General features: G+C 45.9%; 12 protein-coding genes across 18 annotated transcripts; 7 read left to right on the top strand and 5 right to left on the bottom strand.

The window, feature by feature from the left end:
* Nucleotides 1–70: 70 nt before the first annotated feature.
* Ctr1B (Copper transporter 1B) lies at nucleotides 71–1616 on the bottom strand. The gene is made up of 2 exons (XM_017246735.3): nucleotides 1308–1616; nucleotides 71–851 (listed from the first exon to the last, which is right to left on the bottom strand). The coding sequence occupies exons 1-2, from the start codon at nucleotides 1392–1394 to the stop codon at nucleotides 387–389; spliced, it is 552 nt and encodes a 183-aa protein (XP_017102224.2). The 5' UTR covers nucleotides 1395–1616; the 3' UTR covers nucleotides 71–386.
* A 1027-nt stretch (nucleotides 1617–2643) lies between these two features.
* Nucleotides 2644–4185, top strand: Coq2 (ubiquinone biosynthesis protein COQ2, mitochondrial). Of its 2 annotated transcripts, none has more exons than XM_017246775.3 (3): nucleotides 2644–2730; nucleotides 2785–3812; nucleotides 3871–4185. In XM_017246775.3, the coding sequence occupies exons 2-3, from the start codon at nucleotides 2823–2825 to the stop codon at nucleotides 4072–4074; spliced, it is 1194 nt and encodes a 397-aa protein (XP_017102264.2). In that variant the 5' UTR covers nucleotides 2644–2730; nucleotides 2785–2822; the 3' UTR covers nucleotides 4075–4185. The 2 variants fall into 2 exon arrangements, with proteins under 2 accessions (XP_017102264.2, XP_017102265.2); XM_017246776.3 differs by having other exon boundaries at nucleotides 2672–2730; nucleotides 2788–3812.
* A 133-nt stretch (nucleotides 4186–4318) lies between these two features.
* Nucleotides 4319–5960, bottom strand: LOC108128908 (eukaryotic initiation factor 4A-III). Its single transcript, XM_017246774.3, has 4 exons — nucleotides 5710–5960; nucleotides 5285–5651; nucleotides 5034–5225; nucleotides 4319–4978 (listed from the first exon to the last, which is right to left on the bottom strand). The coding sequence occupies exons 1-4, from the start codon at nucleotides 5840–5842 to the stop codon at nucleotides 4471–4473; spliced, it is 1200 nt and encodes a 399-aa protein (XP_017102263.1). The 5' UTR covers nucleotides 5843–5960; the 3' UTR covers nucleotides 4319–4470.
* Nucleotides 5961–6218: 258 nt separating this feature from the next.
* Nucleotides 6219–6848, bottom strand: LOC108128590 (uncharacterized). The gene has a single exon (XM_017246267.2). It carries the CDS (start codon nucleotides 6846–6848, stop codon nucleotides 6219–6221), a length of 630 nt encoding a protein of 209 aa, XP_017101756.2.
* Nucleotides 6849–7086: 238 nt separating this feature from the next.
* LOC108128591 (uncharacterized protein CG45076) lies at nucleotides 7087–8021 on the top strand. Its single transcript, XM_017246268.3, has 2 exons — nucleotides 7087–7249; nucleotides 7304–8021. The coding sequence occupies exons 1-2, from the start codon at nucleotides 7178–7180 to the stop codon at nucleotides 8018–8020; spliced, it is 789 nt and encodes a 262-aa protein (XP_017101757.2). The 5' UTR covers nucleotides 7087–7177; the 3' UTR covers nucleotide 8021.
* A 237-nt stretch (nucleotides 8022–8258) lies between these two features.
* Nucleotides 8259–10455, top strand: LOC108128529 (uncharacterized protein CG45076). 5 transcript variants are annotated; one of them, XM_017246206.3, is made up of 3 exons: nucleotides 8259–8743; nucleotides 9244–9378; nucleotides 9444–10455. In XM_017246206.3, the coding sequence occupies exons 2-3, from the start codon at nucleotides 9333–9335 to the stop codon at nucleotides 10361–10363; spliced, it is 966 nt and encodes a 321-aa protein (XP_017101695.2). In that variant the 5' UTR covers nucleotides 8259–8743; nucleotides 9244–9332; the 3' UTR covers nucleotides 10364–10455. The 5 variants fall into 5 exon arrangements, with proteins under 5 accessions (XP_017101695.2, XP_070138156.1, XP_070138159.1 ...); XM_070282055.1 differs by having other exon boundaries at nucleotides 8259–8676; XM_070282058.1 differs by having other exon boundaries at nucleotides 8259–8676; nucleotides 9308–9378.
* A 192-nt stretch (nucleotides 10456–10647) lies between these two features.
* tex (THO complex 3 homolog tex) lies at nucleotides 10648–11834 on the top strand. Its single transcript, XM_017246710.3, has 3 exons — nucleotides 10648–10786; nucleotides 10845–11379; nucleotides 11435–11834. Exons 1-3 carry the CDS (start codon nucleotides 10697–10699, stop codon nucleotides 11773–11775), a joined length of 966 nt encoding a protein of 321 aa, XP_017102199.1. The 5' UTR covers nucleotides 10648–10696; the 3' UTR covers nucleotides 11776–11834.
* A 309-nt stretch (nucleotides 11835–12143) lies between these two features.
* On the top strand, nucleotides 12144–12997 carry Sgt1 (suppressor of G2 allele of skp1). Its single transcript, XM_017246711.3, has one exon. The coding sequence runs from the start codon at nucleotides 12299–12301 to the stop codon at nucleotides 12845–12847; it is 549 nt and encodes a 182-aa protein (XP_017102200.1). The 5' UTR covers nucleotides 12144–12298; the 3' UTR covers nucleotides 12848–12997.
* A 149-nt stretch (nucleotides 12998–13146) lies between these two features.
* On the top strand, nucleotides 13147–14508 carry nac (GDP-fucose transporter nac). Its single transcript, XM_017246709.3, has 3 exons — nucleotides 13147–13335; nucleotides 13398–14121; nucleotides 14180–14508. Exons 1-3 carry the CDS (start codon nucleotides 13259–13261, stop codon nucleotides 14390–14392), a joined length of 1014 nt encoding a protein of 337 aa, XP_017102198.1. The 5' UTR covers nucleotides 13147–13258; the 3' UTR covers nucleotides 14393–14508.
* Nucleotides 14432–15763, bottom strand: mRpL1 (mitochondrial ribosomal protein L1). The gene is made up of 3 exons (XM_017246708.3): nucleotides 15492–15763; nucleotides 15128–15437; nucleotides 14432–15071 (listed from the first exon to the last, which is right to left on the bottom strand). Exons 1-3 carry the CDS (start codon nucleotides 15680–15682, stop codon nucleotides 14505–14507), a joined length of 1068 nt encoding a protein of 355 aa, XP_017102197.2. The 5' UTR covers nucleotides 15683–15763; the 3' UTR covers nucleotides 14432–14504.
* A 508-nt stretch (nucleotides 15764–16271) lies between these two features.
* On the top strand, nucleotides 16272–23176 carry LOC108128890 (uncharacterized). 2 transcript variants are annotated; one of them, XM_017246750.3, is made up of 14 exons: nucleotides 16272–16431; nucleotides 17280–17977; nucleotides 18028–18285; nucleotides 18343–18506; nucleotides 18567–18980; nucleotides 19075–19125; nucleotides 19195–19251; nucleotides 19324–19695; nucleotides 19754–19901; nucleotides 19959–20191; nucleotides 20247–20565; nucleotides 20622–20883; nucleotides 20949–21069; nucleotides 21123–23176. In XM_017246750.3, exons 2-14 carry the CDS (start codon nucleotides 17358–17360, stop codon nucleotides 23042–23044), a joined length of 4941 nt encoding a protein of 1646 aa, XP_017102239.2. In that variant the 5' UTR covers nucleotides 16272–16431; nucleotides 17280–17357; the 3' UTR covers nucleotides 23045–23176. The 2 variants fall into 2 exon arrangements, with proteins under 2 accessions (XP_017102239.2, XP_070137490.1); XM_070281389.1 differs by having other exon boundaries at nucleotides 19075–19251.
* Nucleotides 23177–23443: 267 nt separating this feature from the next.
* LOC108128549 (uncharacterized) lies at nucleotides 23444–24793 on the bottom strand. Its single transcript, XM_017246226.3, has one exon. The coding sequence runs from the start codon at nucleotides 24750–24752 to the stop codon at nucleotides 23592–23594; it is 1161 nt and encodes a 386-aa protein (XP_017101715.2). The 5' UTR covers nucleotides 24753–24793; the 3' UTR covers nucleotides 23444–23591.
* Between the last annotated feature and the right edge of the window lie 253 nt (nucleotides 24794–25046).

A 25046-nucleotide genomic window follows, 5' to 3' on the forward strand; every position in this document is an offset into this window, starting at 1 on the left:
ATTTCATGTAATCCAGGAGATTTTTCTTTTTGTGGTTTTTTTTTTGTGTTTGTGAGTTCAAACGATTAAGTAAAATAATAAAAACTTTATTATAAAATGGAAAGTATTGAGTGGTACGTCGTATGGATACATACTTGTTGTATAGGTTCTCGTTCTCATAACTACTATTTGTACAATATGCTCATTAAGTAAATTAGTTGACTAATTTATGCTACGATTACATCAATTAAAATTAATGCAAGTGTAATTACCGAATAAAATTGTATTTTTAGACAATTTCTGGTATTATTTTGGGGACGGACTACTGATGTGTGAGTCATAAAAGGGCTTTTATAATTAATCAACAGCAAAGCAACCAAACATCGAAATATTGGGTGCACTTTGGCCTAAGGACAGCACTCGCTTTCGTCGGGATTCTTCTTGTTCCATCCGAAGAAAAAGTATCCCAGACCAAGGCCCAATATTACCGCCAAACAGAGCCAATAGTTGAAAGTCATGAAGATCAACATGAGCAGATAGGATATGACGATCTGCACCAGGTTCAGAAGGGCTTGAATAATGTGGGATGAGGCGAACAATCGCTGCCAATAGGTCTGATCCCTAGGCTCAGCCAATGGGGTTTCCGAGCAACATCCTCCTGCAGGGGGGTTCTCGTTCTTCCGGCGCTGCTCTACCGCCAAGCGTTCACTTTCCTTCCGAGCCTCCCGGCGAGCTAGGTGCTGCCGCAGGAACTTCAGCGCCTCGTACAGGAAGGACACCACAAAGATGGCGAGGGCAGAGAGGACGAATTCGGTGACAGTATAAGCCACCCAACCGCGCCACAAAATCCTTTCGCAGTGTCCGCCATGGAACTGTGGAAAAAAAGTACAATTAGAGTACCATTGATTGGACTATTAAATGTTTTGAAAGAAAAATGGAGGGACGGTTTCCAAATCATCATTATTAAATTTCTATATCTTTAGCCAGTACTGATAACACCTCAATGTAATTTCAAATGCAACACCCTGTATTATCATTCTCGTTAGGTATTTGTTGAGAGCAATAACTAAATAAGAAACCGAGAGTAAATAAATCGTTGCGAGAGCTCAGTCGGCGTGTGTTAATAAACAAAAGTACAAACATATATACTAGGGAGTGACTAGCAAGAGCAATTTAATCGGATGTTGAGCAAGATTTGCACTCTCGGAGCAAAACCACATTCAACCCAAAAACTGGATGAGCGACTATCAACATTACAGCGTATACGTGCATATTATTTTGTTTTCGAATAAATTTAAAACTTGCTGGTTGTATAACTAAGGACTTACCACCATGATCATGGGACAGGATTTGGTAGTGTCATCAGTGTCCGAGGTGCCGTGATCGTGGTCGTGATCCATAGCCATTAGATCCATCTCGACTGCTTGCCGGAATTTAAACTCAATATTGACAACGAGGGAAGCGAAGCGGATTGATCGCAGTAGCTCAGTGATAAGACTTGGGAGGTGCTGAGGTGCTGAGAGCAGAGCGTCGAATGCTTGAACTCGCTGTTTGCGAGTGGTTTTTTAAAGAAAATCTACCCTAATCCCGGCGCGACGATAGGCAACAAGTGCGCTTATCTATGTGAAATGGAAAATGTTCGTTATCAACCAGTAGCGGTGATACGAAACGATAGCAACTCCCCACAGAGACGGTCAAGAGAACTAATACTGGCCTAGAACTGATATTTACATAATGGATACAAAGATCAAAATCTTCAAAAAGATAAAACGATCAACAATATGGGCATAAATACTTTCATTTTTATCCTCGTGCGGGTTTTGTATCTCTATCTTTGATTGATGGAATACAATAAATTACCGTTACCTCATTTCCATTTATAATATAATTTATGAATCAATAGTAAAGGTAAAAAAAATTTCCTCAAGTGCAGAATTTATTAAACATTCGATTATCAATAATTGGCTAATAGTCTCTCCAAAATTGTTTGTGTAATGCGGTCTTCAATGTCTTGAAGCCAATTCTTTTTGTTTTATTTTATGGTGCAAGTCCGTTGCTAGACGGGTGAGACGCGAGGGTTCATACATGTGCGAATAAATAACGTCTCAGAGCGATAGGAACTGGAGCGACCGGAGGCGCCTTCTGCCTTAGTCCACTTGGCTTTCTAAAATCGTTATTTCTAACTGGCCAAAAGTGTCGCTCATATAGACGGCCGTGTGCAAATCTAACACAGAGCCGTGTGCAAAAACTACGGACATTTAGTCCGGCCGTGTGCCAATGTCGAAAAGTTGGTAGCGGGCGCAAAAGAAGTGGTAAACGATATTGCAGAGGGGTAATGAATAAGATTGATGGTTTGGTTCCAAGTTGATTTTTAAAGCTTTCCTAAAGCCCATCGGGTGGAAAATTTATTTATTTTTTTACAGTAAAAGTATATTTTTCATTATCGTGGTCGCAATAGCCCGATTAAGCTCAGGAGATTCAAAACATAAACATATGTATTGTGGTTTATAACAAAATAAGGACTTAAAGGTAAATCAGTTTTTATCTTTTGTTATATAAATATGTTTAATGTTGGTCTTTAATGAGAATTTCATTTGCAAAAATAAAACTTTGAATTTAAATTTAACGTTTTTTATAATCAATACTGCCAGTCAATAAAATTTTTTGACGGTCCGGCTACGCATCCCCACTATGGAAGTGTGGCAACTCCATGTCATTCCTACCTCCAAAATCTTGCCATTTATATTACGAGTGAGTTTTACGAATTATAAACATTGGTTTTTTGATTGATTGTGTTTCTTGCAGCAGGTAACAGACTTGAAGGCCAGAGACGCTCACTTGCAATGTTTGCTCTAAGACACCTGCGGCTGCAGAGCAGAAAGCACTTTCGCAGCTCTTATGGGGCGGCGACAACAACAAAACACATGCTGAACCGACCAGCTGTGCCGGCGCGTGTTCTGATTGGAGTGGAGCGATGGGACAGACTACCCCAAATAAAGGGTATGCTGAATGCGAGGAGCATGACCACCTCCCCCACTTCTGCATCGGCGCCAGAGAAACCCAGCTCCCCGGTGGAGGAACTTTTGGCAGCGGCGAAGCCCTATGCCCAACTAATGCGGATCGACCGTCCCATTGGAACCTACCTCCTCTTTTGGCCCTGTGCCTGGAGTATAGCGCTAAGTGCGGATGCAGGCTGCTGGCCGGACCTCACCATGCTGGGCCTTTTTGGCACTGGAGCACTCATAATGCGCGGGGCTGGGTGCACCATTAACGATCTCTGGGACAAGGACATTGACGCCAAAGTGGAGCGCACACGGATGCGACCTCTTGCCTCAGGTCAGATCAGCCAGTTTGACGCCATAGTATTCCTGTCGGCCCAACTTAGTCTGGGTCTCCTTGTTCTGGTGCAGCTCAACTGGCAGTCCATCCTTTTGGGAGCAAGTTCTCTGGGACTAGTAATTACGTATCCTCTGATGAAGCGCGTTACTTACTGGCCACAACTGGTGCTGGGAATGGCCTTTAACTGGGGCGCACTGCTGGGCTGGTGTGCCACCCAGGGAAGTGTTAATCTGGCTGCGTGTCTCCCGTTGTACCTCTCCGGCGTTTGTTGGACCATTGTATACGACACGATATACGCGCACCAGGATAAGTTAGATGACTTGCAAATCGGAGTCAAGTCCACGGCATTAAGATTTGGCGAGAACACGAAAGTATGGTTATCCGGATTTACTGCAGCAATGCTAACTGGTCTGACTGCATCTGGATTGGCTTGCGATCAAACTTTACCCTACTACGCAGCAGTAGGTATTGTGGGTGCCCATCTAGTGCAGCAGGTATGCATCCTTACATATATTCCTATTGAAAGATAATCCTTAATAATTTTCTTGGCAGATCTACTCTCTTAATATTGACAACCCCAGCGACTGTGCCAAAAAATTCTTTTCCAATCACCAAGTGGGGCTCATCCTGTTCCTGGGCATTGTTTTGGGAACGCTTCTGAAAGCAGACGAGAACAAAAAACGTCAGTCGTCTCTAAACACCACTCCAGCGAGCTCTTATGTTAGTCTACCGCAAAAGCCAGAGGTTATGAGCTGAGATAATCTCACTTAGTATTTATTTTTTACCGCGTTCTTTTTTGTTCGCTTAAACCAAAGTCTTTAGCTAGCTGAATAGGTAAAAAAGTGTAAATAAGTGTATGACATTTTATTTTTAGATTTTTTGCAATAAGTTAAGTGTTTACCTCACTTAAAAATCGATTAATTGTAAGTTCTCGTTTTGGACTACATTACGTAAATGCCCCATTTCCCCAACCCTCTCTATCCAAGTTCAAACAAACTGGTTTCTGTATTAAATTCTTATGTGTTATTTATTTTTATACAGATTTTGGTTGTCTATTGATAGCCAAATACTCTTTAAATGTATTTACTTCATGTTGTTCGTTATTACTGCTAGGTAAGGTGAGTTACAGAAAATTAGAAAGAAGTGTAAAGTTTAGATCAAGTCAGCCACGTTCATGGGCATTTCGTCGATTTGTGTCGAGTAGTACTGTTCAATATCGCGCAAGATACGAATGTCATCTGACTTTACAAAGTTAATTGCAACACCCTTGCGTCCGAAGCGACCCGACCGACCGATACGATGGATATACAGCTCACGATTGTTGGGCAAATCGTAGTTGATAACCAGTGATACCTGCTGTACATCAATACCTCGAGCCCACACATCGGTGGTGATGAGGACCCGGGATTGACCGGCTCGGAACTCCTTCATGATCTCGTCACGCTCTTTCTGCGGCATATCACCATGCATGGAGCTCACTGTGAAGTTAGCCTCACGCATCTTTTCCGTTAACCAGTCCACCTTGCGCTTGGTATTGCAGAAAATGACCGCCTGCGTTATAGTTAAAGTATCATAGAGATCGCACAGCGTATCGAATTTCCACTCCTCACGTTCCACTGCCACGAAGAACTGTTTGATGCCTTCTAGAGTCAACTCATCACTGCAATAAGAGAGATGTCAGAGAAGCCAATAAATTGGAGTATTTTGTAACAAACCGTTTGACCAAAATTCGAATGGGATCAGTCATGAATTTGGATGTCATTTCCAGAATCTCGTGGGGCAATGTGGCAGAGATAAGAACCACCTGTGTGGCAGGTGGCAGGTAGCGATAAACATCGTAGATCTGTTCCTTAAAACCTTTGTTCAACATTTCGTCCGCTTCATCCAGAACTAGCATCTTAATAGCTCTACAAAAAAGTTTTTACAAAGTTACAATAGAAATTTAAATATGAATTCGACTACAAACCTTGTGCGCAGCACTCGTCGCTTGATCATGTCGAATACTCGACCGGGTGTTCCACTCACAATGTGTTGACCGTAGTCCAGTTTGCGGATATCCTCGCCCAGATTGGTGCCGCCAATGCACACATGGCATTGCACGTTCATCATGTCCCCCAAGGCCAGAATAACTTTTTGGATTTGCACAGCCAACTCGCGTGTGGGTGACAAACAGAGCACCTGCGTTTCCCTCAGTGTAGTGTCCAGACTCTGGAGTATGGAGATGGAGAACGTGGCCGTCTTTCCCGTTCCGGATTGCGCCTGGGCAATCACATCCCGGCCCTTGACAATGGGTTTGATGCTCCGCTGCTGAATGGCCGAGGGTTTCTCAAAGCCTAAGGTACGACATGATAATTTATTTTTTGTCGAGGGATGTGTGTATACACAACTCACCGTACGCGTATATGCCGCGTAGCAGCTCTTCCTTGAGGTTCATGGCATTGAAAGTGGGAATCACCTCTACATCCTCGCTGGTCTCGAACTCTACGTTCGAGAGGTCCTCGGCCTGGGCATTTTTGCGCGCCATTTCTGTATGTGACTTTTCTCCTGATTTTACAATATTTTATCAATATTTATTTACTTTTTCCTATTTTTTCCACTTTCACAGAAGCAATGCGGCTTGGGATGACTATTAGTGTGACCAAGTATCGAAGACTGTATAATACCAGTCGCTGCTGGTATATTGTGTAGTATTTTTTTTTCTAGGGTGGACACAATTTTCTATGTGTCTCGTAACGGTCTTTTTTTGTTCAGATATGTAGAAAGTAGAGGATATCGATGCATACGAAGATTTCCAAATAAGAATAAACTATTGTACCCAAATAATAAAACGCTTTTATTTACTAAATATAAGATAAAATATTAAAAAATATATGTTTTGAATTCCCAAGTTAACAATCAACTTAACGAAATGTTTTTTTTAGTTGCCTTCTTCTTCGGCGAATTAAACTCTTTAGGGACTGTAGATCCTTCTTCTTAAGATTCTTGATTTTAAAAACCAATTGTCGCATAACGTCGATCCGTTGCCTAGCCTCTTCGGCGGCGCAGTTTGCTTTCTTAGCGTTCTCCCGGTTTCGTTCTAGATCCCTATAACCATGTTCTAGGCAGGTGCTAAGTTCTTCCACACGCCGCTTAGCCGCTTTAAAAAGACTTCGCTTCTCCGCCAATTCTCGTTGGGCGTTGCTGGCCACCCGGCGTACGCTTTCAACATTTTTGATCATCTGGGCATACAGACACCTCATGGCATTAAAGTTCCGGCGTACGCTGTCTCGGATTCGCTTTGCTGTCTTGGCACCGCGCGAACTGGCGGTTATGGCCCTTTGGACCTCTTGCATAACCCGTTTCGTTTCGCCCAGATTTTTGGTGAGCTCTTCGCATAGCTGCTTCTTGCCGGATAGTGCAGCCTCCGCTGCCTTGGCCGCCTGTGACGCCTTGTCCGCCATCATATTTTTGACTTTTTTCCCGGCTGCCTCAGCAGCACACGACTGTGCGTCCTTGGCGGCTTTGGCGTCCGACACAGCCTTAGAAGACATCTGGTTAGCCTTAGGGTTGGTCCTGCAGATAGCAATTCCTGTACTGGGCCTCTGTCGTTGTTTAACTCGCCTGGCTGCATCCGAATAGTTACCCAAAAGGATGAATACCATTAGCACTGTAACCAAGGGACCACAACGCATCTGGAATCTAGCATCTTACATAAATTCCAGGACTCACTGGGCAAACAAAATATTTGCCGATGATTCTTTGAAGTTTCCGATTTGGACTTAGATTTTCCGAGTTATTACATTCGAAACTATTATTTCATTATTACAGTGCTTTCCTTTAATTATCAACTCCATTGTTATTTTATTTTAAACCTCGGATCATGGCGAAAATAATTATATTTATTATTTTAGTGGTTTTCCTAGACCACTTGCATGCTTACAAGTTGGCTAAGGTAAGGAGAATATTTTCTTTATTAGAACAGAACTCTTATGCCAATCCCTGGCAGTCCTCCGATGATTTGGTGGCTCCTAGTGGAGTGGATAGTGACAATGGCGATAATGAGAATCAAGCTAAGGAAAATCCAGATACCAAGAAATGCACCATCAAAATGGATGCCTCATGCAAGATGAAGGCGTCGTGCATAGCCCAGAAAGCGGCCAAGGAAGCAAAGGAGGCTTCTGATGCTCAGGTTGAGGCAGGGGAGGCGGCTGCCCGCCAGGTGAAGCAGCAGCTGGCTGAGAAGGCTCAGGCCGCTGCCAAGGCGGCGGAGGCAGCACTGGCGGGAAAGCAACAGATTGTGGAGCAGCTGGAATCTGAGATACGGGAGGGGGAACTGGTGGTGCAGGAGGAGACCGCACTGCTGCAGACCACTCAAAACACCTATTGCGCCGCGGGGCAGGCCGCCAAGCAGGCAGATGTCCAGCTAAAGACTCTTACCCAGGCTGTGAAGAATGCCCAGGACAATGTCGCCAATTCCGAGCATGTGGCCAATGGGGCCCAACAGGAACTGACGGAGAAACAGCAGCTCGTGGAAGCTGCCAAAAAGCGGGTAGAGCTACTCCTCAAGCAGCTGGATGTGGCCCGAACGGACTATAAGAACACAAAGATCGCCGCCGAGAAGGCAGCCTGTGCTGCTCAGGAAGCCAGACAAAGGGCTTCCAGGGAGCGAAGACGGGCAGAGCTCCGGCACAGACTGAGGCAACATATGGGTCGTGCTTACTGAGTTTTATATTTTCTATCTTATTCTATGCATATGTTCATTTATTTTAAATTTAAACAAAATTATAAAAATTAAGATTTAAATTAAAAACGTTCCGATTACCAAAGCTTCCGACTCCTCCTTCGTGTTCACACGCGGATTTGCGAGGAAGCGAACAATGAACACTCATCGCCGGACACAATCGCTTGGCGTAAACTATTCAATCTCGGTGGCCTCGCCCGGAGCGAGCATTTAAAGCGTCTCATGGCAATTAGAGGCTCTTCCATAATTGCCCCGGCTGCAAATTATCCAATCGTCCAGCATGGGTAGCATTGACCCAGCCCCATTGTTGTTGCATTGGATTCGATTCGCTATTTACCTGGCCAACTCATAAAGAAAATCAAAAGCTAACGGGTTTGCACTTTCTTTGGCGACCCGACCAGTTTGTTTATAAATACATGGCGCCTCCGATGGCCTCCTCGCAATCGTCGACAAGTCTCCACCACCATTGCTGCTCCCAGGTTTTCCGAGTGCGAAAGTAAAAGCGTTTTTCACCGAACCCGTCCATCGACATTGAATTGGCCAAACAGCAGCTCGAGGGGATCTGTCGATCGGCAAGTGGTCACAGAAACACTTTGACTCCGGTCCAGACAGGACGTACGCGTCGGAAATAACCAAACGTGAGCATAGTCGGATAGTGCGTGGGTATTGATTCGTCCGTCAACTTGAGTGATTACTGCATGATTTGTGAGTTGTCCAGTTTTTCTGGCCTTAATAAAACAGGTTCTTTTGTGGAACATATCAGTCCATGACACACTTACTATTGCCTAATACCGGTCATCCTAGAGAATGCGAAAGAAAGTGCGCATCCTAAATTAGATAATAGACAAGGTCTCCTTTCAGGTTTTGTAAAGATTTACACTGAAAACAATACCTTAAATGAATTAGAAAATAAAAAAAAGAGGACAAAATTTTTAAACTTTCTAGCAATTTTTGAACTTGTTTAGTTGGTCTGAATTTTTTTTTAAATGTTCAATAGGGGTAGGATAGTTATATATTAAAAGGATTTATTAGAACGATTATATTATTGAAATGGCAGAAGTACAATTTAAGGATTAAACAGATCTTGGATGGTCTAACCTTGGTAAAGTTTCCTTTAAAGTTGACTTCAACCCTTTTTATTTTGGTTAAATGGTAAGACTATTCTCTTATTTTAATATTATTTTTTTTATCCATTTTTTCCAAAGCCTCACTCCTTGAACCTGTAGCAATCAAAAATTTCCTGCTGCACAGCTTCCTTCCTTTCTCCAGGTGGCATATTGCATAATCGGTTACGATGCCATCGATCGTACAGCACCTGGTGTTCCTGACTCTGCTATTGGGTAAGTCCCACGCAAATGCATAATAAAGCTGCAGATTCAAAATCGGATTTCCCCTATTAATTTAGCTGCAATGCCGGCATCGGGTCGCAAGGTGAAGCGAAAGGAGGGGCACTACCACCTGAATGTGCCACCCCCACCGCCACCACCTCCCTCCCATCAGGGTCCGCTGCCACAGCAAACAGCGATAGTTGAGCACGAGGTTCCCCCCTACACCTTCGAGGCCATCAACCACGACGAGTTCGAGCCGGCAAAATTCGAGAGTACCAAATTGTCGCATTACGAGAGTTCCGACTACATTGTTCACACCCTGCACAATGGTGGCGGGGGAAGTGGCTACCTGGCCGACAATGGCCTTCGAAGCATTGCCAAGGGATCTGCGGATCAGGCCATATCCGCTGTCGCGAGTCAAAATGCAGCCGGAAAGCAGGCCTCCTATGTGGCCAAGAGCACTCTTGCTCAGGCGGCGGCCCAGGCAGCCGGAACAGCGGTGGCCGTCCTTAAGGGCAAGGAGGTACTGCTGCGACGACTGGAAGATCAGAGTGTGGAGGCCCACAAGGCGATGGAAAACGAGTTGACGCAACTACAGCAGGCCAAGCGATCGGCTAAGGCCGCCCAATATGCAGCTCAGCAAGCCATCAACCATGTCAGCGTTCTGACCGCTGCCCTTAATAATGCCCAATCTGCCTCGGAACTGGCACAAAAAGCCGCTTCGGAGGCGGCAGCCGAATTGGCCTCCCAGATCGACATGGTGGCTCAGGCCAAGGCCAAACTAGAGCATGCCGAGTCGCATGCCTATGCAGCACGCCTGGATTACGAGGAGACCCGCGATGCTGCGGAGAAGGCTACCCTATCTGCCCAGGAAGCCCAACTGAACGCTAATGATGCAGCCCTTCATGCCAATGTGGAGCTCAGCGAAGCTGTTCATATCCATGACAAAAGCGATAGGAATGTTGGGGAACCCCCACGCAACCATAGACGCCAGTGACCTGTTCATTTTAAACCTTATTTATTCATTGTCCGTTATTAGAAGTACAACTTACAGAAATAAAATTAAATATAGTTTTTTATTTTTATTATAAAATCATATAAAATGAAACTTGATTCCTTAAGTTTGTCATTAATTTTTGAGGAAAATTTAAAATTGGAACAGTGTTGAACAGAGTGACAAAATATGGTACCATTTTTATCCACCAGATGGCGCATTTTCCAGCTGACTGGCCAACAGTGGGTTCAAAGCATCTTTGTTTGTGATTCTGAAAACACGACCTGATTTGTTAGCCGGCCGGCAAATTAATATTTCTTCAATAAACAGTAAACTATGAGTCGCACAGAGCAAATTTTTGAGGACTTGAAATCCCACTTTCGAAGTCACAGTAAAGTTAGGGAGCAGCGGGCACATCTGAACAAGGTAATTGGAATTGATGTTTTTAGCCTGTCAAAATGTATGCATTTTTTTATGTTTGAAGGTACACTCGGTTTGCTGGAACGCCGACGGTAGGTACTTGGCAACCGGGTCCTTCGACAAGACTGCTGTGGTTTATTCTCTCGAACGGGATCGTTTTATGAAGTCCCACGTTTACCGTGGTCACACTGCATCTGTGGACCAGCTTCGCTGGCACCGCACCAACCCAGATCTATTCGCCACTGCTAGCGGCGACAAGACTGTACGCATCTGGGACAACCGCACAACTAAATCTGCTGGGGTGACAAACACGAAGGGAGAAAACATCAACATCGCCTGGTCACCGGATGGAAAGACAATTGCCGTAGGCAACAAGGAGGATCTTATCACATTTATAGACACGCGCACCAACAAAATTCGTGCGGAGGAGCAATTCGCCTTCGAGGTGAACGAGATCTCGTGGAACATGACGAATGACTTGTTCTTCCTCACCAATGGACTGGGTTGCATGCATGTCTTGAGCTATCCCAGTATGGAGCACCAGGTGACGCTCAAAGCTCACCCCGCTAACTGCATTTGCATCGAGTTCGGCCCAACGGGTAAAATATTTAATGTCATATAATCAAATATGTTTTAATATATTCAACTTTGCAGGTAAATATTTTGCGACAGGCTCGGCGGATGCCCAAGTATCGTTGTGGGATGCTCATGAGCTGGCCTGCCTGCGAATTATTAGCCGCCTGGAGTGGCCTGTTCGCACAATATCCTTTAGCCACGACGAAAGGTTGATGGCCTCAGCTAGCGAGGATCTCCTGATTGACGTATGCTATACAGAGACGGGGGAGCGTGTAACTGGTGTCCACGTTGACGCCTCTACCTTTACAGTGGCCTGGCATCCTAAGCAATATCTTCTTGCATATGCCTGCGACGAAAAGGAAAGCGGAGATAGGAGAAGAGATGCTGGCAATGTTAAAGTATATGGTTTCCCAGAATAGTCTTAAGCTTATAATACTGGAACATTTTATAGTAAATAAATTAATTTTTCGGCTATAAAGAGTGTTTTTTCATTAATATAAGGTGCATTTTATTTACTATTTATACCATTACCCACATCTCCTTTTGGTAATTTGCGGATTAAATGGGACGGTGAAATTTATGCTTACTGTCTTATGGCCAATATATCGGATTGCAATAGTTCAAGTGTACCTAAATTGGCCAGCGCGGTGTGTGCTTCATATTCCTTGCTAAAAGTGGAAGTTCTTTAAAAATGGTCCTTTCTATTTTTATCGATAACTAACACCGATAACTAATACCTTGGTATAATAAGCAATTTAATGTGACCATTCCATTTTAATAGAACTTTTAATTTGACAACACTACTACAATCGGCCAGCTGAAATCGGAATCTGACGACACTCAAAAACATCCAATCCAAAATAAAACAAATACAAATAAAATAATCTAATGCCAAAATAAGATAAATACACATCGATTGTAGCGACTGCGAATTTTGCCGAGATGTCCGTTCGCTACGACTGGTACCAATCGGAAACCAAGGTGGTCGTGACCGTTTTGCTCAAAAACGCCGCTGACAAGAACTACAATGTGTCCATAGAGGCGCGCCGGCTGCACTTGACTGCCGACGGATATGAGCTCGACCTGAAGCTGCAGCACAACGTCGTGGTGGAGCGCTCCTCCCACAAGGCCTATCCATCGAAGGTTGAGATCACACTAGCCAAGGTAACGGGTGACCGCTGGGAAAGCCTTGAGGAGAAAGACAATGCAGTGGCGACCGCTGCCCCGTCCAAGGTGCAGACAAAGAACTGGGATCTTCTGGTTAGCGAGGAGGAAAAGCTCGACGAGAAGGAGGCCAAGGGCGAGACGGCCCTGAACAACCTGTTCAAGAAGATCTACAGCACCTCGTCGCCAGAAGTGCAAAAAGCCATGAACAAATCCTTCTCAGAGTCCGGGGGTACCGTGCTCAGCACGAACTGGAACGAGGTATCCAGGGAGAAAGTCACCGTTAAGCCTCCAGAGGGAACTGAGTTCCGCGAGTGGGAAAAATGAACCAATGCTACCGGAATACAGATGAACAAAAATATATTTATACCATGAAAAAAAAGTGTAGGACGAGCTGTAACTTTATTAACAAAAACTAACATTATTTGTTTTGAATAAATTTTAAATTTTAAATAAACTTTCATTTAAGCATTAAAAGCTCGTTTTTTAGTCTTTCTTCTACTTAAAATATATATTTTATCTACTTCCCAAATTGATAATCAATATTAAATTTAAAAGTATTAGTTTTTGAGCGCCATTGCGATGAGAAACCGATTACTTTGCAAACCCCCCTCGCAATCAAAAGTAACATTCTGAGCAGAACAGCTGATCGCAGACCGGGTAGCGGATACGTGTGAAAATAAACGCACAATAGTTTTTAATTGCACAAACCGTTTCAAACATACCCAGAAATAAAAAATGTATCAAAATCTGGAGGAGCACAACCGGTTGGTGAATAAATATCTCAAGATTTTCTTCGTGGTTGCCCTGTACTGGTGAGTAATACGTGGACACTACGCCATTGCAATCTTTAACCGAAAATTTACAATTTATTTAGGGTCACTTCGATTTTGACGGTTTTCGTGAATAAACACCTGTTGAGTAGTGATACCGTCAATTTGGGGGCTCCGCTGTTTATGTCCTGGTTCCAATGCGTCGTCTCTACGGTCATCTGCTTTGTTATGAGTCGCCTGAGCCGGAAGTATCCCTCTGTTTTCACCTTTCCTGAAGGCAATCCGTTGGATATAGATACGTTTAGAAAGATTCTACCGCTTTCGGTGCTGTATACCTTGATGATTGGGGCGAACAACCTGTCGCTGTCCTACGTCACAGTGGCTTTCTATTATATTGGACGCTCCCTCACCACGGTATTCAGTGTAGTGCTGACCTATGTGCTTCTCCGGCAGCGTACCAACTTCAAGTGTCTGATGTGCTGCGCCGCCATTGTAGTTGGATTCTGGTTGGGCGTTGATCAGGAGAGCCTCACCGAAGTGTTCTCTTGGCGAGGAACCATTTTCGGTGTCCTGAGCTCGCTGGCATTGGCCACGTTCTCCATACAAACCAAGAAGTCGTTGGGGCATGTAAACCAGGAGGTTTGGCTGCTCAGCTACTATAATAATTTGTACTCCACTCTGCTTTTCCTGCCACTGATCATCATTTACGGCGAGCTGGAGACAATTATAACATATCCTCACCTCTTTGCCCCATGGTTTTGGGCAGCCATGACACTAAGTGGAATTTGCGGCTTCGCGATCGGATTTGTCACAGCACTCGAAATCAAGGTGAGCCCGCCAAAAATCAGATTGTAAACTTAAATGCTTATCTGGCTAATCAATTTAGGTAACCTCTCCGCTGACACATAACATTTCCGGTACCGCCAAGGCATGCGCTCAGACGGTTATTGCCACCCAGTACTACCATGACGTGCGCTCGACTCTCTGGTGGACCTCCAACGTAGTGGTCCTGGTGGCCAGCGCCGCTTACACACGAGTTAAGCAGCTGGATATGTTGCGCCAACACCAGCAGCGCAACGCAGCCACCCAAAAGGCCTGAAAGCAATAGAGCCGCCAAAGTATTTTAGACTGTTTAGAATTCTAGGAGATGTAAGTTTAAAGTATGCACAAACGATCCATCAACAATACAAATACATGGGCATGTATGTTAACTAATTGCCCGCAGCCACTGCTTCTTTGGCTTCAGTTGGCTCCTCCTGCTTTTTGACGTCCTCCTTTTTCACCTTCGCTGAGCTTTTCTCCCACATCTCAGGAACGTAGACAAATGGATCAATTTTAAGCTGCTCACTGCTGGGCGGACTCTTCAGGAGCACACGAGTTATGAAGCGACCCTCACGCTTGGGCCGCATGGCATTCACATCTTGCAGGAGAAACTTTATATTTTCCTCCAGCTTCTGTTCGTCCATGTCGAGTGTTCCTACACTGGCGGTTATAAGGCCAAAGTTCTGTTGGTATTCGTCCTTGGCGGCACTGTAGCTAATGCCATTGGAAAACTTAACGATCATCTCGGCGAGGTTTACGCCGAGGGTTTCGCTTTTTGGGTTGGGAAACTTTCTTTTCATGAGACCCCTCAGGGCCACCAACTCTGGCAGTATGTTGGGATGAGCAATGATATACTGATAGTCGGAAAGCAAAAGCTCGCCACTGGTTATGTCTTTGATCAACTCCACTCCTCCTACTAAGGACGCACCCGCTTCTCTGGCTTCCACTATTTCATTCTAAATAGGATTTAATGAAGTTAGTAAAGTATAAGCTATATATCTCAGTCCCTCACATTTCCCTTGGTAAAGACGATGATCTTTCGCTCCTCGCCGTGCTCGAACTTGTGCGGAATCATGGCCATGCGCTGGAAGTTGTCAACAAATCGGGTAGCCTTCTCGCCCTGCATGTTAAGCTCGATGTCCACGTTCAGAGGCGCATTGGGCACATTGTACATGCTTGGATGATGGGTTTCGCGATGGCACTGGATGGCTTCGGCGACGGAGTACACCGGCCAGCGGTAATAACGGCCCACGTAGCAGTCATCCTTGGGCACCTGTTTCCACGAATCGTCAACATGTTTATCGGCACGTTTAACGTTAATTCTTAAAAGAAAAACAAGTTAGTTTTTTAATTTAAAGCTAGCTTGATGAACCTACTTTTTGTTGCGCTGGTTGTGCGGAATAAATCCCACCTTTTTGACTTCCACTTTAACCTTCTTCTTGCGGGCCTTTTCCCGTGTGCCTTTACGGGCTGCCTCGTTTACGGCGGACAAGTGAAGCCGGCGGACTGTGTCGCCAGTGGCCTGCCGGAGGGCCAGCGTTCGCATAGAGTTCAAAATTGACTGCATTTCTTTCAAAATTATGTTATTTAGCCGGATTCGTAGTCTTTTGCATAACACGAATGGGACCAGATGGGAAAAAGCGCGACATCCATTTTCACCGGCCTTTCCATGTGATTTATCGATAGCAACACTTTAGTTATCGTATTCAAAAATTTGGCCGTTACTTTCTAAAAACGTAAAGAATTTTTTGAAAAATTAAATGAGTTTATTTAAATTAAATACATTTTTTTTAATATTATTTAATCGTAACCAATGCCAAAGCAGAAAAACAACTGTTAATTTCTTACTATTTGTTAGAAAAATCTTGTTCTCCTTCTTGGTTTCTTATTTTATGTTTTGGAAAATATCTTTTAGATTTCTATTGAAACAAACAAATAAAGTAACATTTATTGTAGTAAACTTTACAAAGAAAAGAGCTTTACGAGATTAGTAAAAAAAAATCGTTGTCAGTGATTACAATAAATTAAAGAGAATTTGGAAAATCTTACAAGAGTTAATAGATAGATTCTTCGCCTCTCTAAAAATAAATCTCACATTTTCCGACTTTTCTGATGCGGACGAAAAGCAATGTTTCGTACTCATCGTGCTCAGAATAGCTTCGACCGACGGGCGGTACGGCACGGATTCGAAATACGGCTCGCCGTGGAAAATCGGAAAATCGCGATCGAGTACCGCATCGAGACAGGGAGAGAGAGAGTGACAAAATATAGATCTGCGGTGGGGCAGACGACCGAGTGTGCATAACAAAAGTGCAAGTAATAATTTGTTATTGTTTTTCCTTTCAAAAAACACCAGAAATAGCCCAACAACCTTGCGCATAAACCAATAAAACAAAAGAATCGCAGCCAGGAAGAAAAATTTGATGGAGAAAAATGTGTATTCAATGTGTGGCAACAGTTTCGATATAACGCTCAGCCAGTGGCGAAACGCCTAGTGAAAGTAATGGGGGCCGCACATACTCGTTCATATACTCAAGATCTCGTACCACCCACTTCTGCCACCCAATCCCCCGTGCCCCGTACCGTCCCGCGTACTTGCATTTTCGCATAAAATGGAAATATTAATTGCGTGTAACCTAAAAGTGGAATAAAGGAAGTGTGCGCACTTTTCCGAGAGATGGGGATTGGGTGTGGGCTATATTGCGATCGCCATGGGGAGGCAAACAAAAGAGTGTCAGCGTTTTAAAAATAGTTTGGTTTGGTTTGGTTTTGCGGCAGCGCTTCTATTTAACGTGATTTTATTTGTTCCTCCACTCGGGCCACTAGCCTTTCGATGGCATCCAGTTTTTGAGCCAAAATTTGAAAACGTTTTCAAAAACTTAAAGCAGAATTCCACGGACGGAGTGCATACCGGATTGTTTTCCGTTTCGCTTAAGTGATCACACGCGTGCATATTTTTAGAAAATATTCAAAACTTTCGCACATGTGGGGAAACGTGCCGAAATTGGATTTTTGAAATTATTGTTTACATTTCGTGGATTTAATCGTTACACTTTAAGACACCCCCACCTCGCAGTGGACGTTCTACATTTCTCTTCCTCTTTTATAAACAATCTCCCGATTTTGATAATTCTCGGATTTTCTTGTCTTGTGTGCGTTTTTAGTGGCGTATCTGGCAGAGTAAACAAACAAATACCGATTGAGCATTTCGCGCATAAGAAGAGCACCGGCATCGGGTCAAAATGGACTTGGACAAGCCACCGCCGAAGCCCCGGAGGACTCGGACTCGGTCAGACGGCCGCCTTCACCAGTACGAGTCCTTGCCCACTGCCCCGCCAGCAATGTGTGGTCGGACGGAGGAGAATATCTTTCAGTTTCCAGCTGTGGCTTCGCGGGCGCGCAATCTATCCGCCTCACCGAAATTCGAGCGACGGGAAACCAAGGACCTTCCCGTGTGTCAGCTTGGCAAGCACTCATGCTCCAAATGCCTGCCCTACCGGGCAGATCGCGCGACCATTGAACCGCTCAAGACCCGTTTAAATTCAGCTATCGAGGCTATGGATGAACTGACTAAAACATACGCTTTGCTGGAGGGATTTCTGGAGCAACGGTTGTCCACCATCATGGACAACGAGGCTGGTGAACGCGAGGCAGAGCAGGAAGTGGGTGCAGGTGCGGTGGTGTTAGCGGAGGATCTTCCCTCCACGAGTCATAAAGCAAGGCACCGTCCACCCCCAAAACCAGCCACATCTCCCACCGGTTCTCGAGATACCGAATTCCAGTTAGAACATTCACTTACTTATTTGGAATCCTTGCTTGGAACGGAAGTAGTACCACCTTTTAAACAGGGAAAGTTCAAACGGTAAGTGGAGACAACTATCCTTTCGAAAGTACGAACATGATCCTTTGCAGAATTCGAGAGCGCAGCAAGTCCATGATGGATGAAGACCTCAATGTGTTTATGAAAACAGAGCGTGTAACCAAATCGGCATCCTCCTCGCGTCCCTATCTTCTGAGGCGGCAGAGCACCTACAGCGACAACAAGGCCAAGGTGTCTAAGTGGACTAAGGTGAAGGCTGCCTTTAAATGGGAACGAGCCAATGTTCCGCCCTCAGGACCAGGAGGACCAGAAAACAGTATACTGATGCCCCTTAATCATGAGGTGGAAAGGTAAGTAGTTTAAACTAGTTTTATGCTCTTGAATTTTATCGGGAAATATTTTTTTAGGTACCTCAAAGTTCCGATTACCGTGGCAGCCGGAAGCAGCTCCGCTGATAGCATCATTAGTTCCTCCTCCGGCCACATTGTCAGCGACACAGGTGGCACTCCGGGTACTATGAGTTCGGCCAGTTCGATGGATGATCTCGAAACAAGCAGTCGCCATAACTTTCGTAAATCTTTTAGCGATATTTTGAGTAAGCATTTCAAAATAAAGACTAATCCATATTCAGGTCGTGACTCATCCAAAAGCGACACACGCTGCGACTCCCGAACCTCAAATTACGAAGTGGAACTGCGCAAGTCCGCCACCGATGAACGTCTGGACAATATTCGATCCGCGGCGCCAGCGTTACCTGCCAAGTCCTCGTCCAGTAAGTCCTTGCGACGATCTAAGGCTTTCTCAGATTTTGAGGTGCTGCCAGAGGATCATGTGGCCGAAATCAAGTCCACTAGTAGCAGGCGCCAGAAGCTGCCACCCAGCCCTCTGAATCTCAACCAGGTCAACCAGATGTGCAGTGAGCTGCCGCAGCTGCATTCTCCCCTGAAGAGTCCCAAGGAATCGCGAATGCGTCGTGTCCACTCGCCGGGAAACTCTTCTGTGCCCAGCAGTCCTTCCAGGCACTCGGATTTCTTTGGAGAATTCGGTGGGTAGGCAATGAGAATAATATTATACATTATTATGGTATATGAATGATAATCTGGTGATCTTGAAAACTAATCTAGAAAATATCTTTACAGAGAGCGAAGACCTGTCCAGTGGCGATTTCTCGGAGCCCACTACGCCAAATCGTAAGAATTTCCTACAAAACGAGAATGACGAGGTATTTCAACATTATCAACTTCTCGTACTCAAACTAGATTCGGAGTTTAAGAACAAGCAAAGCGAGTTCGAGCGATCCAGCGCCAATAACCGTAGTAGGCTCCCCTTAACTGATTACGAAGAAAATACCATGATTGTTCTAACATGTGGCTTATCGTCCATTTAAGGTGTTAAGCTGTGTTCTGGAACGACAGGTGGAGGATCTGGGAGTGGCAAGCGCAGCAGTGAGGAGCACTCGCCTACCCAACTGCTGCACAGTGAGCTCATGTCCACCGCCCAACTGGAGCAGAACCTCACGCCGCAGTTCAAGAAGAAGCTTCATAAGTGGCGGGCCAAACAGCAAAGCTGTTCCCTGGCCGGGGCATCCTACGCCTCCTCGGAGCCAGCGACCAGTCCCTCGGCCAAGAGTCTCAGTGGAGAGGCGAAGCCAAAGATTGACTGGAACTTGTGGAGCACGGGTCAGGTGAAGTTGGAGGGCCAGGGCTTGTGTGCATTGCCTGATCAGAAGGATTTGCCAGAGAAGTTTCAGAAGAAGTTGGGTAAGTGATGGTATTTCCACAATGGCTAAGACTCTTCGATTGGTCTCTTTCCCCTCAGAACAATGGAATCGTTTAAAGTGTGCTCCTGGCGGAGGAACCACTTCCGACACTGATTCCTTGAAACGTGGTTCCAAACACAGTCAATCCACAAGAAGAGGATCCGACGATGACAGATGGTACAAGACCCGGCCACACGACAGGGAGAAGTACCTATAACCCCTCACCCTTACAAATTGGTGTTAATACTTATGATCTCCCAATAGATTGTCGCGACTTAAGGCTATCGTGGCTCCAGATCATTCTTCCAAAAAGATCGAGGTCAAGACTTCAGATGGTGAAGTGATGAAGTTCGAGGGTATTTCTAGAAAGTTTACCCGCAAACTTTACGAGTGGGAGAAGGCCAGGGGGATAGGACCGGAGGCCTCGACCTTTGCTCTTCTCCATCCTGGATACTGCCCCATCGATGTACATCGCATAAATAAGGATTGCAATAAGGGTTGGCTACTCTTTTTATTAAAAAGTCTTTTATTAAAGCTTAACCTTGTTTTCAGCTGCGGCAGAGCACTCACCCACTCTGAGTCGATCACTTTCACTGGACAGCGTCTCACCCAACTGCAATCCGGCGCCTGCAATCTCCCAGCAGGCCTCTTCCCTGTCCCTTAACGATGTGAACGATTTGAAGGAGATCGAGGATAGTACTGACGCCCTCACCGATCACGAGTTCAAGAAGTACGATGAACCGGAGGCAGTGATGGTTGAGGTGGAGGAGCACATCCATGATACCGCCTCGCCACTGGTCACAGCGCACACATTGGTGGAGCAACAGACGCCCATCTACAAGTACGAGGAAGTGCAGTGCAATGACTATGTGTACGTTATATCGAAATTCACAAATCCTCCAGAATCATAAAGATCTCCTATTCCAGAAATTCGCGTCGCGTGCAAAGCTTCGAATCGCACACGAATTTGGCTCCATTGCTGGGTGCACTGAAACGTGCCGATGAACTGTTCGGAAACCTAAAGAATGCGTCGCCGGACCTCATGGAGCACCCCTCCACGCGGGACTGCCAGGCCGCATTGCTGGGCATTCGTAGCATTTATCCATACTACTCCAATAACCTGATGAAGGCGGGCGTGCTCAATGCCATATCGGATGTGCAAAGCGAACTGGGTCGACTAGCCGAATTGGTGAATTACGAAAAAGGCATTAAAATGCAATAAAACCATAATTATTATTTCATTTGGCATTTCAGAGCGAAAAAGCACCGTTGGATGAGGCCTGCTGCCAGGAGACAATGCAGGAACGCAATCTGGAGTATCTGGAGGAGTTGCACGGCCTACTGGAATCGCTGCAGTGCCTTAAGTTGGGCATCCGTAAGAATTGAAATTGCTTTCCTCTTCCTATATAATTAAAAATTTTCTTTCAGAGGGGGGCACCAATCGTTTCCCACGCGACATCGTCCCAGATATCAACATCACCAGTGAGGATGGTCAGCAGGTGGATTCCAGTTCCGCCTACGCCACTTGTGATAACTCTAGCCGGGATCGCTTGGCCCTAGACGATAACAGTGCCAGTAATGCGTCGCCGATGGAACATGAAACGGAGACAAGTACCACCACTGGTACCCTCTGCCGATCTAGTGCCCCATTGGCTAGTTCCAACCCGAATGGTAATGCCAATGGAAATGCTTGTGCCAAGAAGAAGATGCTGCGCCTTCGAAAGATGGGATCGCGACAGAACAGCAAGACGGAGAGCGACAGCAGTGATGCGGATGCTCATTCCGTCCTGGAGACTCCGCGTCGATTGCGTCGCAAAAACTTTCGGCTGAAGCAGCGCTCTTTAGATGATGATTTCCGGCTGGGATCGCCGACGAATGAAGCGGAGATTGCCACACCTAGAGAGGAAATTGTATACGGCTCACTAAAGGTCAAGCCAGGAGAGCTTATCGAATCGAGCCAAACGGTAGCTCAAGCACCAGATCCTGCTCCAGCTACTGTGCCTGCTCCTTCTACAGTTCCTACTTCATCTATTGGTGCAAAGCCACTGACTGAAACTGTTCCAGAAAAAAAACCAGGTGGTTTTGTGCCTCCCCCCTTACCAGAGCCCAAGAGCAGAAACTACCACTCCAATGGCAATGTTTTTGTGAAAACCAAACGCAAACTGTTCACCACCATACACAAGGCAAGCCACCATGCCGCCGAAAGCGTTGCTGCAGTCGCTAAGGAACTAGACAGTCCGGTGGAGGAGAAGCCAGACAGGCTGGAGAAGTTTAAGAAACTTCCGCGGCTCCTTAGCCTCTACAAATCCATTAGTTTGGAAAGAATCTCCTCGTTCCCCCACAAAGAACCGTTGCCCAAGTCTCAGAGCAGCGATAACATGGGCCGGGTAACTCTCCTGGTGCGTCCTCCCCTGGCAAGTGACAGCATGCAGAAATTAACAGAGTCCCGATCACAAGCGGAGACAGCTAATCCTCCAGTGCCCCCGAGAAAAGCTCATCTCTACAAGAAGAATTCTCTGCACAAGTCACACAGTGCCACTGTAACTAACAAGATCGAACACAAGATAGCCAAGACCAGCTCAGGATCTACGTTCTCCAGGGCGCATTCGCCTCCCCCGGCCCCGGCTCCTCTGATTCTGCCCAATCGGCAGGACAACACATTGCCTCGAATCCAACGGAAGCACCCCAACACTCCCACCAAGGCCAAACAGTTTGAATTTCCCCCACCCCAGATTCTGGCGCCCACCGAGCGTCCAGTTACACCCCTTTCGGAGCGGGCCATACGCCTCCAGTTGGCCAAGGAGCAGTTCCTGCAGAGCGCTCCAGTCACTCCGCGCCAGGAACCCCTTACGCCTAAATGTGATCCCGTGGATGCTGTTGTGCTCAAGAAAAGCATCAGTGCGGGCAGCATGCGCGGAGCTAGTGTTGCCCAGGAGTCGGAATCACGGCATCAAGATGCATCCACCGACCACGAGAGTGTGAGCACCTCCAGTGCCTACGATAGCCTGCCGAGAAGAGTGAGTCGGAGCGCCAAGATATCTAGTAAACTGGGCTTTGCCACACTCACCTCGAAGTTGCGCCGGGGTCACAAGAAGCCTAAGGATACGCCGCCACCCCCAGGACCTGGCAGCGCCCTTTCCGCCCTCTGCCGGCAAACCCTGATGGCCGATGTGATCGCCATTCCACAGGCATTCGCCGGCGAGAAGCCACCGCCAAGTCCCACAAACCGAAACGTGCTCAAGTCCCAGAGCACGCCGCAAGCCGCCGGACCTCCAGCCGTGAACTTTGACGGAATAAATAAGTCCCTGAGTGAGCAGTATGTCCGCCAGCTCAAGGAGAGCGATGTCTAGTCGATGAAACCCCAGTCTCAAGTCCAGAATCTAGTCATAGGAATAAATCTGAAGAGCCCTCTGAGGGTCGCCAATATTTAAATGCATTTTATAAAACAAGAAAAAGTGTCATATAAAAAAATTGTAAAAGAATCTGTTTTTTTTTTAAATGTGTAAACTAATAAAAACTAACACATACTATGTAAATTATTAATTAAATATGTATTTTTATTAAATAGTGTGTTAAATTAAAAATGACCTTCTACGATTGCAAATTTTAAAGATAAGAACTTTGCAAATTGAAATGAAATATGGGAGGAAATGATTCCTCAGCACGCTCTCTCAGTCCGTTTTTAAAAGCTATAACACGAAGGAATAGTTTTTTCTGAACTAAGTTCAACAGAACTATAAAACTCACTGTTTCTTGTTTTAAATATATTTTAATCACAATTATAAAAGGCTAATACAAGCTGTAGGCAGGTAATCGAGTATTATCACAAAATTGATTAATCCGATTACCTCTTTTTCGCTTATCAATCGCACTGAACTGGGAAATTCCACACGTCTCCTATCTGTGATCCACATAATCGTCCGCCTCCTCTTCGGGTTCCGCATCGTCGTCATCGTCATCCCAGTCCACTTCATTTTCATGGGGGATTTCTGGGGGATCCGCTCCGATGTTCCAGTAGCGCTCATCCTCCGGTAGGGTGAACTCGTAGCTGGTCTTATCCGGATCCACGTAGGTGATACACACCGTCAGGTTCTGAGCTGTTTCCACCATCTGAGGAATACTGTTGACGAACAGCTGGCCGCACTGAACGGATTGCAGAGCCTCTCCTGGCAACTGGTCGTTAATCTTTCCGTAGACATCGATTCCCACGGCAATGATGTCGTGGACCCTGCGTATGGCACTGAGGGCATTGACCGTTCCTGAGAGGATCTTGCCCACGGTGGTCTGTTTGGCGGCAATCTTCTTGTAGATCTTCACCAGGCTGCTGACATTCTTCTTCACCTCCTTGACGGCGGACACTGTTTCGTCCTGGATACGAAGGATCAGGGCCATGGTGCGGGTGTAGCAATCGACTCCATCGTTGATGGCCTGCAGGGCCACCTGAAACTCGGGGACCAATGAGTAGCTGCAGTAGGCGGCTTGAGTTCCCCGCCCCCAATAGTTCCACATGTAACCCAATCCGGCAATGGCAGCAGTTACAATCTTGGGTTTGTTTAGTTTCAGAAGGTTGGATTCCAATGAAAGGGCTTTAACAACCAGGTCATCGATGCCGACCTGGGCTTCGTCGATAACGTCCTGCAGGATCTCCCGCAAGTCCTCGAACTCTGCTCTTTGATCCGGGCTAAGGTCGGGACTGGGTTCACCCATTATCTCCTCCACTGTGGGCAGTTTGGTGTCGTATACCACTTTCGGGGTATCCTCTAGGTAAATGGAAAACTTGCTGCGAAAGTCCTGGAAGGACTGCAGGTAGTTTTCATCCAATGGGGTATTCTCCGTCTTGTTTGGAGCGCTTCCATCGCCCATCTGCATCTGAAGACTGTACAGATAGTCGTACTGGGCCTGTAGTTCGCGGTAGAGAGGACGCAAGGCCGCCACCTCATCGCTGGACAACTGCAAGTCCACCTTCTGCTTCTGCAGCAGATTCTCCAGTTCCTGGTGGCCACTGACTATCGAACAGAGCAGCCCGCAGGCCAGTAGGAAGAGCAAAAACCTGGCCATTTTCACTGGCCAACGAATAGAATCCAACTAACTAGCCACGGGGAGATGGCTCCGCTATCTGCATAACTACAACCCGTAAAACACCCGTATCGCCGATACCACACTTGGATTTCCTTAAGTGGCCACGGACTGATTAGCTTTCGATAATCACTCCTTATCGCCCCCATATATTGCTCTATATATAACCCTTCAAAAGGGGCAATGGTTCAGTAAACAAATTAAAAGTTGGCGTGAGTTCCTCATGAATGGCCTATCTGAATAAAAGTCAAGAGGATTCCAACCATCAGGGTGATA

The sequence above is a fragment of the Drosophila bipectinata genome, chromosome 3R (genome assembly GCF_030179905.1).
Source record: "Drosophila bipectinata strain 14024-0381.07 chromosome 3R, DbipHiC1v2, whole genome shotgun sequence".
NCBI lineage: Eukaryota > Metazoa > Arthropoda > Insecta > Diptera > Drosophilidae > Drosophila > Drosophila bipectinata.